This window comes from Jaculus jaculus, chromosome 15, assembly GCF_020740685.1.
Source record: "Jaculus jaculus isolate mJacJac1 chromosome 15, mJacJac1.mat.Y.cur, whole genome shotgun sequence".
Classification (NCBI taxonomy): domain Eukaryota; kingdom Metazoa; phylum Chordata; class Mammalia; order Rodentia; family Dipodidae; genus Jaculus; species Jaculus jaculus.
The window spans coordinates 61,583,825-61,601,203 of record NC_059116.1 but is presented as its reverse complement, the minus strand read 5'-3'; the positions used below and the strand labels follow the sequence as shown (position 1 = coordinate 61,601,203).

The following is a 17,379-nucleotide window of genomic DNA, read 5'->3' as shown; positions in this document are numbered from 1 at the left end:
TTGCACTTCAGTCATAGTGAGAACATGAGCCTACATGGGTTCTTTGAGGGGGTAAAGCCCTGTTGTAGCACCTTCTAGCTGGGGGGTCATACTGAGCCTCACTTCCTGATCCTGTGCTTGAGGTAGAGTCACTTGACAGCCATCACTGTGTGAGCACGTGGCATATACGCCTGATCTGGGCACGGTTCAAGTGCTGGCACTTCTCCATTTCCTTCTGCTTCCTTTCCTTGTAGCAATGTCTAATCTTTCCAGGATGTCCAGAACAGTGGCATTTCTCAGAAATACCTTCCTGCCTGTCCTCATAGTTCCCACTGACTCTCCCAGATGCTTGGGATTTTAACTAAATTCTCAGACAATTTCAAGGCAGAGGACCATGGCTGTAAGGTACTCTCTTTTTAGTTCATACCTGGTCCAAATTTTGATTCATTTGTCCTGACTTTAATATTCATATTTAAATAGTTTATTTGAGCTCATTCATGGAAGAATTTTGTTGTTGTTGTTGTTAGAAAAGTTACCAAATCTAGTGCAGGCTCTTTAAGAACTGGTGTTGCCATCAGCCAGTGAACATCCTCTGACCTCTTTGTTTATCTGGGAAAGGAAGGAATATAATTTCCTTATGCTTTACAGCCAAGTGTTATTCATTAAAAAATATATCTTTAAGCCCAACATGGTGGTGGCCATCTCTAACCCTAGCTTTGGGAAGTGCAGGCAGGAGGCTCAGGAGGGCCATCTTCATTTACCTAGAAAGTTTGGTGCTAGCGTGGCCATAAGAGACCCTATCTTGAAAACAAACAAACAAAAAAATCCTATAACCTCATAAACAATTCAAGGATTTAAAAGAGAACATTGGGGGCTGGAGAGATGGCTTAGCAGTTAAGGTACTTGCCTACAAAGCTAGCGACCCAAGTTCCGTTCTCTAGTATCTATGTGAAGCCAGATGCACAAAGTGAAACATGCATCTGGGGCTTGTTTGCAGTGGCTGGAGGCCCTGCTGTGCCTATTCTCTCTGTCTCTCTTCTCTCTCTCTCCGTCTGCAAAAAAAGTAAAAAAAAAAAAAAAGGGGGGGCTGGAGAGATGGCTTAGCAGGTAAGACACATGCCTACAAAGCCTAAGGAGGCATGTTTGACTCCCCAGGTCTCAAGTAAGCCAGATGCACATGGTGGTGCGCGCGTCTGGAGCTCGTTTGCAGTGCTGGAGGCCCTGGTGCGCCCACTATCACTCTCTGTGTGTCTCTCTCCCTCTGTCTTCAATAAATAAAAAAATAAATCTTTAAAAAAAGTAAAAAGAAAAAAGAAGACAGTGGATTTACCATTGTGTCTAAATTATTTTAAACATTTTGTGGACTAAATTTTCTAAAGTTTCTCTTGTAGATAGCAACAAAGTTTTTAAAATTGCCATAAATTTATTATAAAACTAGGTTGAATAATGACATTTAATTTAAGTATAGCCCATATTTTGACCATATTTTCCCACTAGTACTTCTTGTGACCTTCCCCCATCCTCTTCTTTTCCCTAAATAGCCTCTTTCTATATTATATCTCTGTCATCTCAATCTCATATCTATCTGTCTATCATCTATCTACCTAATCTATCTAAATATATATTGATCTGTCATCTATCATCTGTCTATCTGTCATCTACCTACATCTATCTATCTGTCTACCTATCTATCTATCCTTGATCTATCATCTCTCGATTTATCATCTCTTTATCTATTATCTATCTATCTAATCTATGTATCTATCATTTATCTATGTCATCCATCTATTTGTCATCTACCTATCATCTATCAATTCTATATCTATCATCTATCTATCTGTTTATTGTGTATCTATCAATCATTTATCTGTTTATCTAAATAATCTATCATCTATCTCTGTTTATCTATCTATCTAATCTATATATCATCATCTATTTAAAGAAAGGGGTTTGCTACTTTCTGAGTCTGGTTTATTTTGCTGACAACTGTCTTTGGATAAAGGAAGAGGTCATATTGCTTTTGGCCACTGCAGCATTCACCTGGCTTACACAAAACTGACTGATATAGCTGAAAGGCAATTTGATTTGGATTCAGTGTCTGAGTAGCGAATATAGCTTTGAAGTGGGATTTTTGCTTGAATTTTAAGTAATCTTTTGCCCATTTTTATTCCTGTAGAAGTTGTAACTAATCCTTGAATCTATGTTTGCTTCCTACCTTTTCAAGTGTGCGCAACCACCTGCTATGATTTAAGGGGAAATCAGTGTATTATTCATTGCTGAATGAGTCTCTTCTTCTTTAATTAAGAGTCATCTCACCAGGTGTAGCTTTGGACGGGTCTTGATGCCTATGGGGTGGCAATGTTTGCAAAATTTCACTAAACATCCTTTCCCAAACACAACTGTGCTAACTACCAAAATCTTTGAAAAGAAAAATAAATTCAGTGGTGATGAATTGAAAATTTGCAGGCCTCCCATATCACAGGCACAGTGCTTTGTGTCATAACCATGACCAGAGCGGGAGTTTATATTCTCTTACTTCTTGTGGTGCTTCCTCCAGCTGTCTTTCCTCAACTCACCACCTTCTGTCCCCCTTTGATGATTCAAACCTCATACAATGAAGCAAATATTTAGCTCATGCTCATTTGAAACATAGCAATATTTTATTTTATTGGGTCTCAAAAAGTTAGAGCAAAGGCTGAGTGTGAATGAAATGTAAAATAAGATGTTTTCATAACTGATTTAAACTCTTCCATCAACAAGAAACTGAGTAGTATGCTTTGTATTATTTACCTATCTGGAACATCTATTTTTACCATATTGGTGGATATCCTATTCCCTACTGTCTCCTGCCATGTACCCTGGCTTTAAATATTGAAAACTGATCAGGAAGGGACAGGAGACTCATGCATCTTAGAAAGCATGAAGCATTTGTGTGCTCATTGATCAAACCCTGGCTTACATGCACATGGTTCTGGGGCCTCGTGACTCTCCCAGTCCTGATGTTGACATGGCTCTTCCCACTGACCTGCTCACTCGTCTTCTTTCTCATTCTGACTAATGTTAGTGACTTATCAATTCTCTTCCATCTTATTTGACTCTTATGCCTACCAAATAGGAAAAACAGAAAATTATTTGTTGAAAGGTCTGCCTGTCAAATGCATACCTAGTTTATGCTATCTATGGTACAAAGGAAAGGAATAAGAGAATAAGGTCAGTCATTGGCCATACGGGATTTAAGACTCACTAGCCATGTAGCTTCAAGCAAATTTCTCTTCCAATCTTGGTTTCATTTGTATTATGAAAACACGTTTTAATAAAAGGGGAATTATAGCTCATACTTGTACCCATTAATTTATTAAGCATTAAGTAATTGCACAATTAATAGTTTATATGCCTTATATTATGGGGAACTGTTTGGAGAATTATTATATAGGTTGAGAATAGTTTTTCTAATTACAGTAGAATTTACAGTATCAAAAGTAATTATGCTAAATAGTTTCCAGCATCAGGTAGAACATACTTTGGAAACATCTTAGTATGTATAAGGTGCTTAGCCCAATGTTGGGCACACAGCTGCTAATAAATCACAGCTGACACTGCTAGAAATAAAACTTCAGAAGGTTATTTGGGACTCATAATAGCTTCATTACATTTTGGTTTCAGCCAAGTCACTTCTTTCTTCTTTGTATCTTAGAATCAATCCTATTAAGAAGTGCCATTTAATCCCAGCATTCAGGAGGCAGAGGTAGGAGGATCACTATGAGTTCAAGGCTACCCTGAGACACCATAGTGAATTCCAGGTCAGCCTGGACCAGAGTGAGACCCTACCTCGAAAAACTAAAAAAAAAAAAAAAAAAAGTTCCAATGAATATCCTGGGGATGAGAGATGCCTATGGAGAACAAAAGTACTGCCGTGGCTTCAGAGGGGAGCCCAATATTCACCCTGAAAATTGGTTCTGGGCTGGAGAGACAGCTTGGTTTTAAAGGAACTTGCTTGTAAAGCCTCACAGACTGGGTTTAATTCCCCAGTACCCATGTAAAGCCAGATATACAAAGGTGCACATGCATCTGGAGTTTGTTTGCAGCAGCAAAGGGCCCTAGTTCACCATACACACACACACACACACACACACACACACACACACACACACACACACACACTCAAATAAAAAACATTTAATAAAGAAAACTGGTCTTCACTGAAGTCTGGTATTTCTGTTTGCTATATAGTTCTCCATCCCTTGATCTTGATTCAGGAAGGACTGAACTATGTGTGGCGTTGCAAAGTATGCCTCCTTTGCAGATGGGGGTATCTGTTTCTTCCGGATGCATATAGTATGGAACATATGGTACCTAGCAGGTCGCATGGCAGTCATGGAATTAGAACCTCCAAAAGTTTCAGCTCTGAGAATAGCTTGAAGTAACGTGAAGTATATTATCTCCACAGTGGGGTAAGTCTGTCTGTGACTCAGGACAGGCATACTTATGTTTCTGTTGCTGGGTAATGGAATTGCTTCTCAGATATTAAGAAAATACCTTTACAGTCTCTGAAGAAAGTAGCTTTGCTGGGGCTTGAGAGACTGGTAAGTTGTTAAGGTGCTTGCTTGCAAGCCTCGAGGACCTAAGTTCAATTCTCCAGTACACATAAAAAGCCAGATGCTCAAGGTGGCACATGCACCTGGAGTTCATTTGCAATGGCCAGATGCCCTGGCGTGCCCATTACCTCTCTCACTCTATGTACCTGTTTCTCCCTCACACACTCTTTCAAATAAATAAATGAATAATATTTGTTAAAATAAGAAAGTAGGGCTGGAGAGATGACTTAGCAGTTAAGTGCTTGCCTGTGAAGCCTAAGGACCCTGGTTCAAGGCTCGACTCCCCAGGACTCACGTTAGGCAGATGCACAAGGGGACGCACGCATCTGGAGTTCTTTTGCAGTGGCTGGAGGCCCTGCGCCCCCATTTTCTCTCTCTCTCTCTTTCTCTTCTTATCCCAGTCCCCTTAAAATATGCCCCCTTATAGGATCTAAATTTGTGCGTTGCTTATGAAATAAAGCATTTTTATTAAGTCTCTTAGGTAAGAATAGTAGAGGCCAGAGGCAATTTACTCACTGAATGCTTACATCTCTCTAAAAGTATTTTTATTTATTCATAAGCAGAAAGAGATAGAGAGGAGAGAGGCAGACAGAAAGAGTGGGCACATCAGGACCTCTAGTTGCTGCAGATGAATTCCAGAGACATGTGCCTCTTTGTACATCTGGCTTTAGTGGATACTGAGGAACTGAATTGGGGTCATCAAGCTTTGCAGGCAACCGTCTTAAACTCAGCCATCTCTCCAGCCCCTTACATCCCCTAATGCTATTTTGTGCTATATGCTGATAGTAGACCTGCACAAAATGGATAAAACCTGCTCGAACGACCTTTTGTAGTCATTAGGGTGAAACATAAGAAATGTCAGCAAACTGATCTTATAATATAGTGCCATGAAGGAAATGCAACTGTGATATGTTCTTGAGACTTGCTGTTCAGCACAGCTGTATATGACTTGTCAGAACTGAGCTCTTCTGGTAAGTGTAAAATACACACTAGATTTCAAAGGCCTAGTGCTACAAAAAGAATATTAAATATCTCAGTCAGTTTTAGACTTTGATTCCATGCTCAAATTATTGTATCTTAGATCTATAATTTTTGTCACATATTCAAATTAATTTTACCTATTTTTACTTTTTTTTTTTAAATTTTTTTTTTGTTTATTTATTTGAGTGACAAGAGAAAGACGGGGTGGGGGTGAGAGAGAGAGAGAGAGAGAGAGAGAGAGAGAGAGAATGGGTGCTCCAGGGCTTCCCGCCACTGCAAACAAACTCCAGGCGCGTGCGCCCCTTTGTGCATCTGGCTAATGTGGGTCCTGGGGAGTTGAGCCTTGAACCAGGGTCCTTAGGCTTCACAAGCAAGTGCTTAACCGCTAAGCCATCTCTCCAGCCCTATTTTTACTTTTAAAAATGTGGGCTTCTAAAAGATTTCAAAGACATATTTGACTTTTATGATATTTCTGTAGAAAAGCATTATGCTGAGAACATAGCTTGGAGGTCTTAGGAAGGCCTCCATAAAGGGTGCAACTTTAAGATCTGAGAAATGAGGGAAGCAAGGAGGTTGTCAGTTTGATGGATTAGTAAAAAAAATCACAGAAGTTTATAGGAGGACAACATTGTCATATAAAAGCTTTATAATGACTCTGTCATTTGTGTGTAGCTATTGGGTCTGGCTACTTTTTCCTTATATTCATACAATATTAGTAGTGGAGATCCTAGGGTGATTGTGATTCTGGAAGTATTTGTTGATTCTTTCTCCCTCCCTCTTCCTCACAGTGTTTGGAACCAGATGCACTGTTACTCATCGCTGGGGGAGACTTTGAAGATCAGCTTGGAGAGGAGGTGGTCCAAAGAGTTTGTCTTCTCCTCCTCTACTACATTATTCACCAGGAAGAGATCTGTTCTGCAAAGCTCAACATGAGTCATAGAGAGTACGCATTTTACCTGCAGAGCCTTCTGAGTCTCAGGCGGGATGAAGACTCCCATTTCCTTTCACAGCATGAAATAGAAGACATCTTGGCTTTTACCAGACAGTACTTTGACACACCCAGGAGCCAGGTAAGAAGAGGTAACTGGTACCGCTATTAAGATGAGTGTCAGAGTTGTTTTTTTTTTTTTTTGTCACTTAACTCCCAAAACATTGACGAACTTCTAAGAGAGGTAAGTATTTCTGATTTTTTAACTCTGGTGTGACAAATGACTTGATTTAAAATTTCAAATGGAAATGGAATGACTAATTGAAGGTGACTTTTAGCCAGAAGCTAGGTGGGTGGCTGGACAGGCAGGCCAGGTGACAGCGGAGTTTCTTCTCCTGAGTAGCTGTGACTCAAGGCTTTCTGATCCATATCCAAGGAGATGGTAGAGGGCAAAAAGCCTCGAGACCTTCTGGTTAGGGAAGAAGCCATGAACAAATTGAGAGATGAATTTATCAGTAGGTATTTCACTGAAGAAATAGCTTTTAAAAAAAATTGCTCAGGGCTGGAGAGAAGGCTTAGCGGTTAAGGCATTTACCTACAAAGTCAAAGGATCCCAGTTTGACTTTCTAGAACCCACGTAAGCCAGATGCACAAGGGGGCACATGCGTCTGGAATTCTTTTGCAGTGGCTGGAGACCCTGGCGTCCCCATTCTCTCTCTCAAATAAATAAAAAAAATATATATTTAAAAGTGAAAGAATAAAACATTGCTCATGACAGCATCCGTTGTGTGGTTTTTCATTTGTGTCACATGGATACAGGTCTGCTTACATACTTATCTCTACCAACTCCCACTTTGGGAAACTCAGCCTCCTGAGAGCTAGGATTACAGGTATGAGCCACATATCTGGCCTTCATTGCCAGGTCTTGATCTACACAGGGCTTGACTATGTTAGGTCCAGCCCATAGTGGTCATTCTCAGTGAGCCTCAACTTGCTCCTAAGAGAAGTAGCTTTATGCCTTAATGTCCTGATCCTGTCAAACTCAAAGACCAGAATATAAACATTCCTTCACTTTCAAGTGTCTAAGTAACTCTGCTTCATCTTCCTGAGTGAATACCTAGTGCCCTTTCTTCTGTTTGCTCAGTCCACAGTAAAGGTGCACAGCCATGTTCAGAGCTCTTCACTACCCCCAGATCTTGAATAGAAGATGGGCATCCTTGACTATACTCTAAGGACTTCAATCATGAGCATGGTGGCTAAAAATTCCTCATTTTGAGATGAGGAGTCCTAAGGATGTCTTACTCATCTGGTTTCAGTGTATGGATGCTGAGATGTTACAGAGAAGATCTGGAATACTGAGCAATGATGGTGCTGGTGAAAAGACTCTTCCTCAGCTGGCTGTCACCATCCTGGCTTTGTCACTCCAAGGGGTTTGTCTGGGGAGAAGTTTGCCTTTGCCAGACTATTTTACAGAGTATATTTTCAGCTTCTTGAATAGTACCAACACCCTTCACGTAGCAGGTAAGGAAGGGTGCTTTTCATGAGCTTCATTCCTCAATCATATCTGCCTGATAAGTTGTTTCAAAACAGAGGCTGGAACATTTTGTTGTTGTTGTTGTTTTTGATTTTTTGAGGTAGGGTCTCACTCTAGCTCTGGCTGACCTGGAATTCACTATGTAGTCTCAGGGTGGCCTTGAACTCATGGCGATCCTCCTACCTCTGCCTCCTAAGTGCTGGGATTAAAGGTATGTGCCACCACACACACCCGGCTTCAGAGGCTGGAACATTTTGGTGAGTGAATTTATTCAGTTATGTTGTCAATACCATTTTATCTTGGCATGTAGATAAGATGGATTTCTAGGGCAAACATACTGTGAAGTCTATGCAGTGATGAGGCAGAAACATGAACTTGGCCTATTTGTGCAGTGATGGAATTGCAGATGTAGAGCAAAATACAGAGAGTTAGAGTTTCCAGGAGAACTAACTCACTTCTCTATTTGGTACATGTGGCTATGATTTGAGATACTGTTTTTATATAAGAAAATAGATTTCTAAATTCAATTGACTCAATTTCATTATTTTCTATTCTATTTTATTTGTCAATATCTGTTAATATGATAATGCATACTGTCTTACTTATAATCACTTTGTTGTATATTTTATTTTACTTTTTATTTTTTCTCAATTTTTATTAACAGATTTTAGACTTTTTTTTTTACATTTATACATAGGCACTTATCTTTATTATGGGCCATCTTCTATGAGATCTTTCATTTTATCTGTGTGTGTGTGTGTGTGTGTGTGTATGTGTGTGTACACATGTGCTGTGGCGTGTCTGTAGAGAACTGACAGACAACACCCTTGGGGTGCTCGGTTCTCTTTCCCCTCATTTGAGTCAGGGTCTCTCCTGTTGTTTACCACTGTGAGTAGCAGACTAGCTGGCCTTGGAGCTTTGGAACTCTCCTAACTCTGTCTCCCGTTGCCGTGGGCATTGTGATAACGGACACTTGTGCTGCTTTTGTTCAGCTCCATGCAGGTTCTGGGACTCTGAACGCAAGTCACAGGCTTGGTAGCAAGCACTTTTAACTACTGATCCATGTCCCCAGCCCTGACTGGATCTTCAAGTTGGTTGTACGTAGGAAAACCACTGGCTTTTATAGATTAATTTTGTAACTTGGTTTTACATTGAACATCTTAGTAGTTCTAGATACATCATTGGATAATCTTTTGATACAGTTTTGTCTTTTTTCATTACTTGCTTTGGTTAGTAATTGTAATATAATGTTAGTTAGTACTAAGAGGTATTGGTAGCCATGTTTCTGAGTTTGAAGGAAAAGCTTGTAGTCTCATTATATTTAGAAAGTAAATGAATCAAATGTATTTATTGAGCCTTACATCAAGTCATAGTCTCATATTTATAATAATTTTTATTTCTAATTATGAACTTGACCAAAATGGAAAATTGACCCATGGGGAAGTTCAGGTCATTTCTTTCCAACTGAAAGAACTTTGTTCTATACTTCTCATAATACTGGTCTGTTAGCAATGTATTCTTACATTTATTGTTCTCCAAGAATTGTTTTAAAATTCATTTTGAGGGCTGGAGAGATGGCTTAGCGGTTAAGCACTTGCCTGTGAAGCCTAAGGACCCCAGTTCGAGGCTCGGTTCCCCAGGTCCCACGTTAGCCAGATGTACAAGGGGGCACACGCATCTGGAGTTCGTTTGCAGAGGCTGGAAGCCCTGGTGGGCCCATTCTCTCTCTCTCCCTCAACCTGTCTTTCTCTCTGTGTCTGTCTCTCTCAAATAAATAAAAAAAATTAAAAAAAATTCATTTTGAGAGATTCTTTTGCTGGGTATAAGTAACTGACTATTTTTCTTCTTCCAATTCTTTGACTATATCATTCTACTTTTAAAATTTTTTTAATTTTTTAGTTTTATTAATTAGTTTTGTACTCAGTGAATACAGTCAATTTGGTGCCATTGTTAGGCTCATCCATGTCCTACCCCCTCATCCTGACCCCTCCTTGTTGAGATATATGGGTTATGCATTCTGGAGTTACTCTAACGCCCACAGCTATGGGTAGGATAAATGTTTCTGCATATCATGACCCAACATGTGGCTCTGACATTCTTTCTGCCCCTTCTTCCACAAAATTTCCCTGAGCCATGTTGGGTTCATTTTTGGTCTGCTTCAGTGATGAGGTGTTGGGGGCCTCTGGGTCCACAGAAAGAAAATTGCCTCATAATCTCACTCATCTAGAGCATCTAACCTGAATCTACCCAAGATGCCTTACATAACCAGCGAGCTTCTCGTGGAATAGACAATAGGGTGGGTGGGGAGGGAGGAGAGGGCAAGGTGGAAAACACAAATCTACACCCAAATGGCAATGGTACCATAAAATTCTACATCCTAAAAGGCAGACTAAATGGCTGAACCTTCACCAGGCCCTTAGAGGGAACACCTGAGCCACAAGACACTGGAGAGGGTATGATGAAGACTGACCTTAATCTTCTACAGCTTCTCTCTCTCCCCCTCTCTCCTCTCTAACTCTTTTATATTAGTTATCTTTTTCTTCCTTTTCTTAGTGGGCACTAACCTTTAACTCCTAGTACCAGCATGTGGCTATATTCCACAATGAGCTTTTGATCAGAGAGACCTACAAGGTTTCCTAAAAGAAAGATAGATTTCTGTCAGAGTACTTGATGACCCACCAAAGGTTAGTGGTAAGACCCTATTGCTGAAGACACCTTATGTGGTTGACACATAAAATGGAATGGCATGGCTGGAAGCTAGAAGACAGTCAGTCCCCAGACAGTCAGCGCATCTAGTGCCAGAATGTGCTACATGGGCGACTGGGGGAAAATGACCAATATCTGTCCAAGCAACTCATGGTCTAGCCTACTTAGCAACAAATAACCTGGTGTGATGCCCACACAAGTGCAATAGTGGCACACAGCCATGGTGGGGAACCAACTGCTCTTGATTTGGCTAACTGATCCCCTCAGTGGTATGGGACTCATTCTACTTTTTGGTCTCTGTTGTTCAGTTGGGAAGTCAGCCACTATTTATAATAATTTATAATTTATATTTATATTAATGGTCTCCAGCATCTGATGAGTGATTTAATCATGCTGCTTTCAAAATGATTTTTTCATTTTGTGTCTCTGAGACTTCTTCCAGTTCTTTTCTCAATCTGTTTTTCAGGATGGATTCTTTCTGTCAGGCTATATGTTCTGTGATTTTTGTCTTCTGCCTCCTCACATGTTACTTAGTGATTTTGTTTTAATGATTTTTTTTTGTTTGTTTCTGTTGTATCTTCCAAGTCCAGAATTTCCACTGCAATTTTTCTATAACCTTGATTTTATTATTAAAAATTATATTTAGGCAATTTTTTAATTCTCATACTTTTCTTTAAGTTTTAAAATATGATTTCCTCTAATTTCTTGACATATTTTTATAGCTCTTTTGAAGACATGGTCTAATACTCAGTGATTTTTTTTTTTTGACTGACCTTTTCCTAACTGTGGGCCACATATTTCAGATTATATGAAAATCTCATAATTGCTTTCTTGTGAAAGCTAGTTATTCACAATAAGATTACTTTGTAATTTTTCTTATAACTATTACAATGTTTAGGAAAATTCTAAGACATTTAATGTGTAAGTGTGAAGATGAGTAAATCCATAGAATTTATAGTACATTTAATTACTCCTTGCATCAATCCTTTTGAAAGCCTGGAGTCACATTGAGGGAAACTTAATTGCCATCTATGAGCACACAGCCGTCCCTGCTAGCATCAGAACACGAGTTCTACTTTGTCTCTATAATTCAGCTCACTTTTACTTCCTTTTGTTTTCTTCATATGGACAGAAGAGAAAATTTTGATTGATTTAACTACTTTCACCAAATAGTTGATCCACTAAGGTTGTAACTGTGTTAAAGAAACAAGTTTCCTAAAAATTAGGCTACTTTCTTCTTTAATTTTATGTTTTATAGAAAGGAGAATAGTTGGCTCAATGGAATGCATGCCCATTGTTTGGGCTGCTCATTTTAGAATTAGGATATAAAAATGGTAAGAACACCCTGGAGAGATTGGCTCATCACTCATTTATCCAAGCTTGTGAGGAAATTGATACCTATGTAAACTGTAGATACTCTTTAGTTTTGTCCAAGATAAATTTTGTTTTTTCATTAGAACTAACTTTACCATTTAACAAGTCTTTGCTTGTTACCTGGGGAGATAGCTCAGCAGAGAACACACTTGCTCTACAACTCTGAGTATCTAAGTTTGGATCCTATACTTCATGTAAAAGCCAGATGCTATGGTGGGTTTCTGTAATCACAGCACCTATGGAGAGAAGGGAAGCTGAGAAAGGAGAATTTTTCAGAATCTCCCAAATGGAGTGGCAAACAAAGAAACTGCCTCCAGTGAGGTGGAAGGCGGGACTGCCTCAAGACTTGTCCTCTGCTGTAACAGTGCATGTGCTGTGTACAGGAGCATTCCCCTCCCCCAACACACCACATTAAAAAAAAAATAATTCTCCATCTCTATCACACCCTCCAAGGCTTGGGCTCCATTATGGAAGAGGTGGTAGAAAGAATGTATAGCCAAAGGAAGGGTACATCTGCTTACAATATAACTGTCCAGACAAAAATTGGCCTCAATATCCATGACTTCACAATACCTAGCAATACCCTTATAATAGGAGAAAAAGTTGATGACATGAAAATAAAAGAGGGTAACTGAGGGGGAGGATATGAGGGAGAGTGGAGTTGTGAAGGGGCAAGTGGGGTAGGGAAGGGAAATATCATGGTTTTGTATAGAAGTTGTCACTAAATTAAAAAATTTAAAGTTTTTCTTCAGCCATGTGAAGTCATGATTATTTTGAAGGTGATTTGCCTAGTCTATATGATATCAGATTTTATATGAAAATTTTAGAACTTGAACAACTCCTCAACACACTGTGGACCAAAAGCATCTGTGTTAAAGAGGATAAAATGCATCAATTTCAAAGGACACAAAGCAACATACCCATCCATGACTGGGAGCACGCTGATCCATCAGCATTTACAGACAGAACATCAGGCGATCATCTTCCAGTTGCCTGGGATCAGGTATTTCCACTGTTTTCTTTTTTATACCATCATTTGCTATTGTTAAAGGAACATGAACATTCCATTACAGGCTCAGTGGTTAAGAGATCTTCCCAAACAAGCATGAGGTCCTCAAATTTGAATCTCCATATCCCAGGTCAACAGCTTGGCATGGTCATATGTGTCTGTAACCCCAGTCCAGAAAAGGGGAACAGGAAGCAGGGCATCACCCAGGCTCATAGAAAACACCAAGCTCCTGCATCAGTGAGAGACTTGGATTCAAAATGAGAGTGAGCAGAACTATGGAGCTCTGTGGAAGCCCCTGCAGGCAAGCATTCCTGCTTCCCCTGCCAAGGGCAAGCACATGGGCACTGTGTGGGCACACACATGTGCAAATACCACATAAGCCACACACACACACACACACACACACACAAACACAAAGAAAAACTTATGAAGCTAGCATGTACTTTCTTAAAACAAAACTATTTCATGTGCATGGTTTTAGTTTCCTATAAGCATATTTTTGCAGATATAAAAATAAGGGCATGATATTTAAGAGAATGATACACATCGATCTTTTCTCTCTTGGGTCTATGTTAAATGCATGCATGAATAATTAATTAGGAAACATATATCTAGGTTTTAATATATTAGTCATATCCCGAGCTTGAAGAATGCAGCGTCAAACAATAGGGCCAGCCCTTAAGGAGAGGACAAGGATTTAAACAACACATAATCACAATGGTGAGACCTTTAAATCTAGGGCTGTGACCAAAATGCACATAATCACAGTGGTGACTAGCACTTTAAATTTACGGCTGTGATCAATAGAAACGTATTTACGCAATAGATGGCACTGAGGTTTCTGAGGAATGGTGAAAAGCAAGCCTATGAACATAACTCTATCTGTATTTCTTAAAATTGTATTTCACAGTATATTACTCTCTGGTCTACCTCAGGGTTCTCTCTCTATCTCTTTGGTAGTACTGGGAATTAAATATAGAGTTACCATTGAGCTACATCTCTTGCAACATATATACATACATACAATTTCAAGAAAGGGTCTCACTAAATTCAAGTCTAGTCCAGTTAGGCAGCTTTGCAGTCTTCCTGTTCCTGAGTATCTGGCATTTCTTTTCCAAAAGAGGCACTACGGTCAATTCATCAGCAGAAATTCTGTAGTTACGTATGTAGCACATTAGAGTCAAGGGAAACCCATTAGGAAACAAATCTTTTAATCTTAATGAGCTCAGCATTGCTCACTTTGACCATATATGCTTTTTCTGGGAGGGCATTAAAAATCATTAATAATATTCAGAAGTTATACTTACTGTTCTATGGTAATGGCTTATTTATTGAATAGTTATGTACTAAGCATTTTACTTGCATTATCATATTAATATTGATACAATTATCTAAGGATACTTTGTATTGAATCCTATTGATAAGTCTTGGCGCTAATAAATAATTGGCTAACTTTACAGAAACCAGGGATATGTATGTAGGTTGTCTGATAGCATTCTTTGCTCTTACCAATTATATTATTGCTTGGAAAATGGTTTAAATTGTTAATTCTTTTGTTGTTTGTATGTTAAACAAGCAATACTACTGTGGAACATGATTCGTGTCTTAAGAGATATTCTTAATGTTCCCTAACAATGTTGGATGTTATGTTCATACATAATAAATGCAGGGCTGCATGGCATCCTATGTTGCAAAGTGCAATATGTTTGAAGAAGCCAAGGCCTGGGCTGTGGAGGCAGTGCAGTTACAGAGCACCCTAGCGTGTGGGTATGGGGCGCAGGCAGCGGTGGAGCACCTGCCTCACATGGGTGAGATCCTGCATGTGGTTCCCTTCACCATTCCTGCCAAACAAAAATCGGGTTCTATTAATTTTTCCAGTAAACCCATATGTATTAGAGTTGATTTTTTTCATATCATACTTATAATCAACTGAAGGTGACAAATTGATCTTTGTGAAGTCTCTTTAAATAATTTTTTCAGTGTCAACACTTGGGAAAGGAATAAATTTACCTTATAAAACCCCTATATATTTAAAATAATATATTAAGAAATATTTTAAGAAAGAAAAGTAACCTTCTTAAAATTTAAAGATTACTTAAGAAACACATTTCATAAGAACTTTAGTAATCATGGTTTGTGCTGGCTATGCAAAAATAAAACAATCTCTTCTGCAATTATTCCTCTCTGTCTGAACTTGTCACTTTTGTGGTGGCTCTTATGGGATCTGAGCACTAGTCACCACTTCTGAGGACACTGCCCACGTGACTCGAACCAATGCTTTCCCACGTTTTGTCTCAAGCCAGGCACATCAGTATCACTTGGGAATTCATTAGAAATGCAGCTCATAGCCAGGTGTGGTGACTCATGCTGGAGAGATGGATCAGTAGTTCAAAGAGCTTCCTTGCAAAGCCTCATGGCGTGGGTTTGATTCACCAGAACTCACGTAAAGCCAGATGCACAAAGAGGCGCTCCCATCTGGAGAGCATTTGCAGAGGCAGGAGACCCTGCGGCACCCATTCTCTTTCCTTGAAAATAAATAAATAAAACATTTCATATTTCAAAAAACCAAAACAATTTATTAGATTACACACCAGAACATACTGAATAAGAACCCCTGAGAGTGGATCTAAATGATCTCTTTTAATAAGAATAATTCTCAAAATTAAAGACTAACAAGTTTAGAGCACATTTGAAAACTTTCATTGAAACCTGATGATATAGCCACAAGTATAAGTGTATATTGAATTTTTATGCAAAAGGAGTAAAGATGTTCTAAAGATTATTGGTCACTCACTTCTCTGTATTAAAAAATCATATTTAAAATTTCATAATAAGTAAATACTTTTGTGTTAGTGACTTCAAAGAAAGATAAAATAATGTCCTGGGTGACCCAGAGCAGCAAGTGAAGACCAAGGGCGTGGTAACTATGGTAGACTCACCTTCCTCTTTGAGGAAGTGTTCTAAAACTAGAACCTATCCAACGTCTTGACACGGAGCCGGGGAGGATGCACGGCACTCTGCCGTTGTATGCCTCCTGACTCCTACTTCCTCCTCAGGAGTTTTCCAGCAGGAATATTCACTTCACAAGTGCCTCCTTCAAAGCTCGTTCCTAGTCTTCCTTTCTGTTTGTCAGCATTTTACAGATGAAGTAATTATTTCTACCAGTAACAAATAATGTAAAGAAAATAGTGTGAGATACACATCATTTTGACGGAAGGAGAATGCTGTAAGTTTGAGCTTTTATTGATGCTTTATTGAAGAATTTTTTCAGAGTGCTTTCTCTCCTCAGTGTTGCAGCTCTAACCTAGAGCCTTGCAATGCTAGGTCAGGGCTCTACCACTGAGCTATACCCCAACCTCATCTTCTGATTCAGGGTCTCATTATGTAGCCCAGACTGGCCTTGGACTCAAGACACTCCTTCCTGTCTCAGTCTCTCTAGTGCATATCTCTACATCTATCATTCCTGGAGTTCTCACTCAATTTCTTTATAAGAAACCTATTCCGTACTGTTATGTGTGGGCAGAGCTAATCCATCCAGACGGATGCCTAACGCAAGACCAAGGAAATCTGTTTTGGGATCGAAAGGTTCAATTGACTCTTAGGTTCTTGACTGAAAGGTCACTTCAGAGTAGACACTTACTTATGTGCTTACTAAATGAGAGAGATAAACTGTAAAAGGAAATGGATGCAGAGTTAAACAGAAAGGAAAAAACATGCTTGGTGTTCAAGGTCAGGCTGGATTACCCCTATTTGGTTCTGATTTTCCAGTTTGGGTTGTGGTTCCTTATGAAGTGTTAGGATTTCCTTCAATCCCTGGATTCTTTGTGCCTTTTTTGTTGTTGTTTGTTTTTATTTATTTGAGAGTGACAGACAGAGAGAGGAAGAAGCAGATAGAGAGAAAATGGATGTGCCAGGGCCTCCAGCCACTGCAAACGAACTCCAGATGCAAGTGCCACCTTGCGCATCTGGCTTACATGGATCCTGTGGAATTGAGCCTCAAACTTAGGCTTCACTGGCAAGCGCTTAACCACTAAGCTACCTCTTCAGCTTTGCTTATGCCTTTTTATTGAAGTCTCGTATTGGTTTTCTGGTTTGAGTGGCTTCTGTTTCATGGATGCAGAAATTTCCTGGTCATAATAAAGCTTTTTTTTTTTTTTTTTTTTTTTTTTTTTTTTTTTTTTTTGCTGTAGGATCTCACTCTAGCTCAGGCTGACCTGGAATTCACTATGTAGTCTCAGGGTGGCCTTGAACTCATAGTGATCCTCCCACCTCT

The 17,379-nt window shown here is 39.3% G+C and overlaps 1 protein-coding gene across 3 annotated transcripts in view; it reads left to right on the top strand.

The window, feature by feature from the left end:
- Slc39a12 (solute carrier family 39 member 12) overlaps positions 1-17,379 on the top strand; it is an 83,648-nt gene that overhangs the window by 3,628 nt on the left and 62,641 nt on the right. For all 3 annotated transcript variants that reach the window (XM_004668402.3, XM_045135248.1, XM_004668400.2), the window contains exons 3-5: positions 6,344-6,625; positions 7,800-8,004; positions 12,925-13,100. In XM_004668402.3, coding sequence (XP_004668459.3) covers positions 6,344-6,625; positions 7,800-8,004; positions 12,925-13,100 — 663 coding nt within the window. The remainder of the gene's footprint in view (positions 1-6,343; positions 6,626-7,799; positions 8,005-12,924; positions 13,101-17,379) is intronic.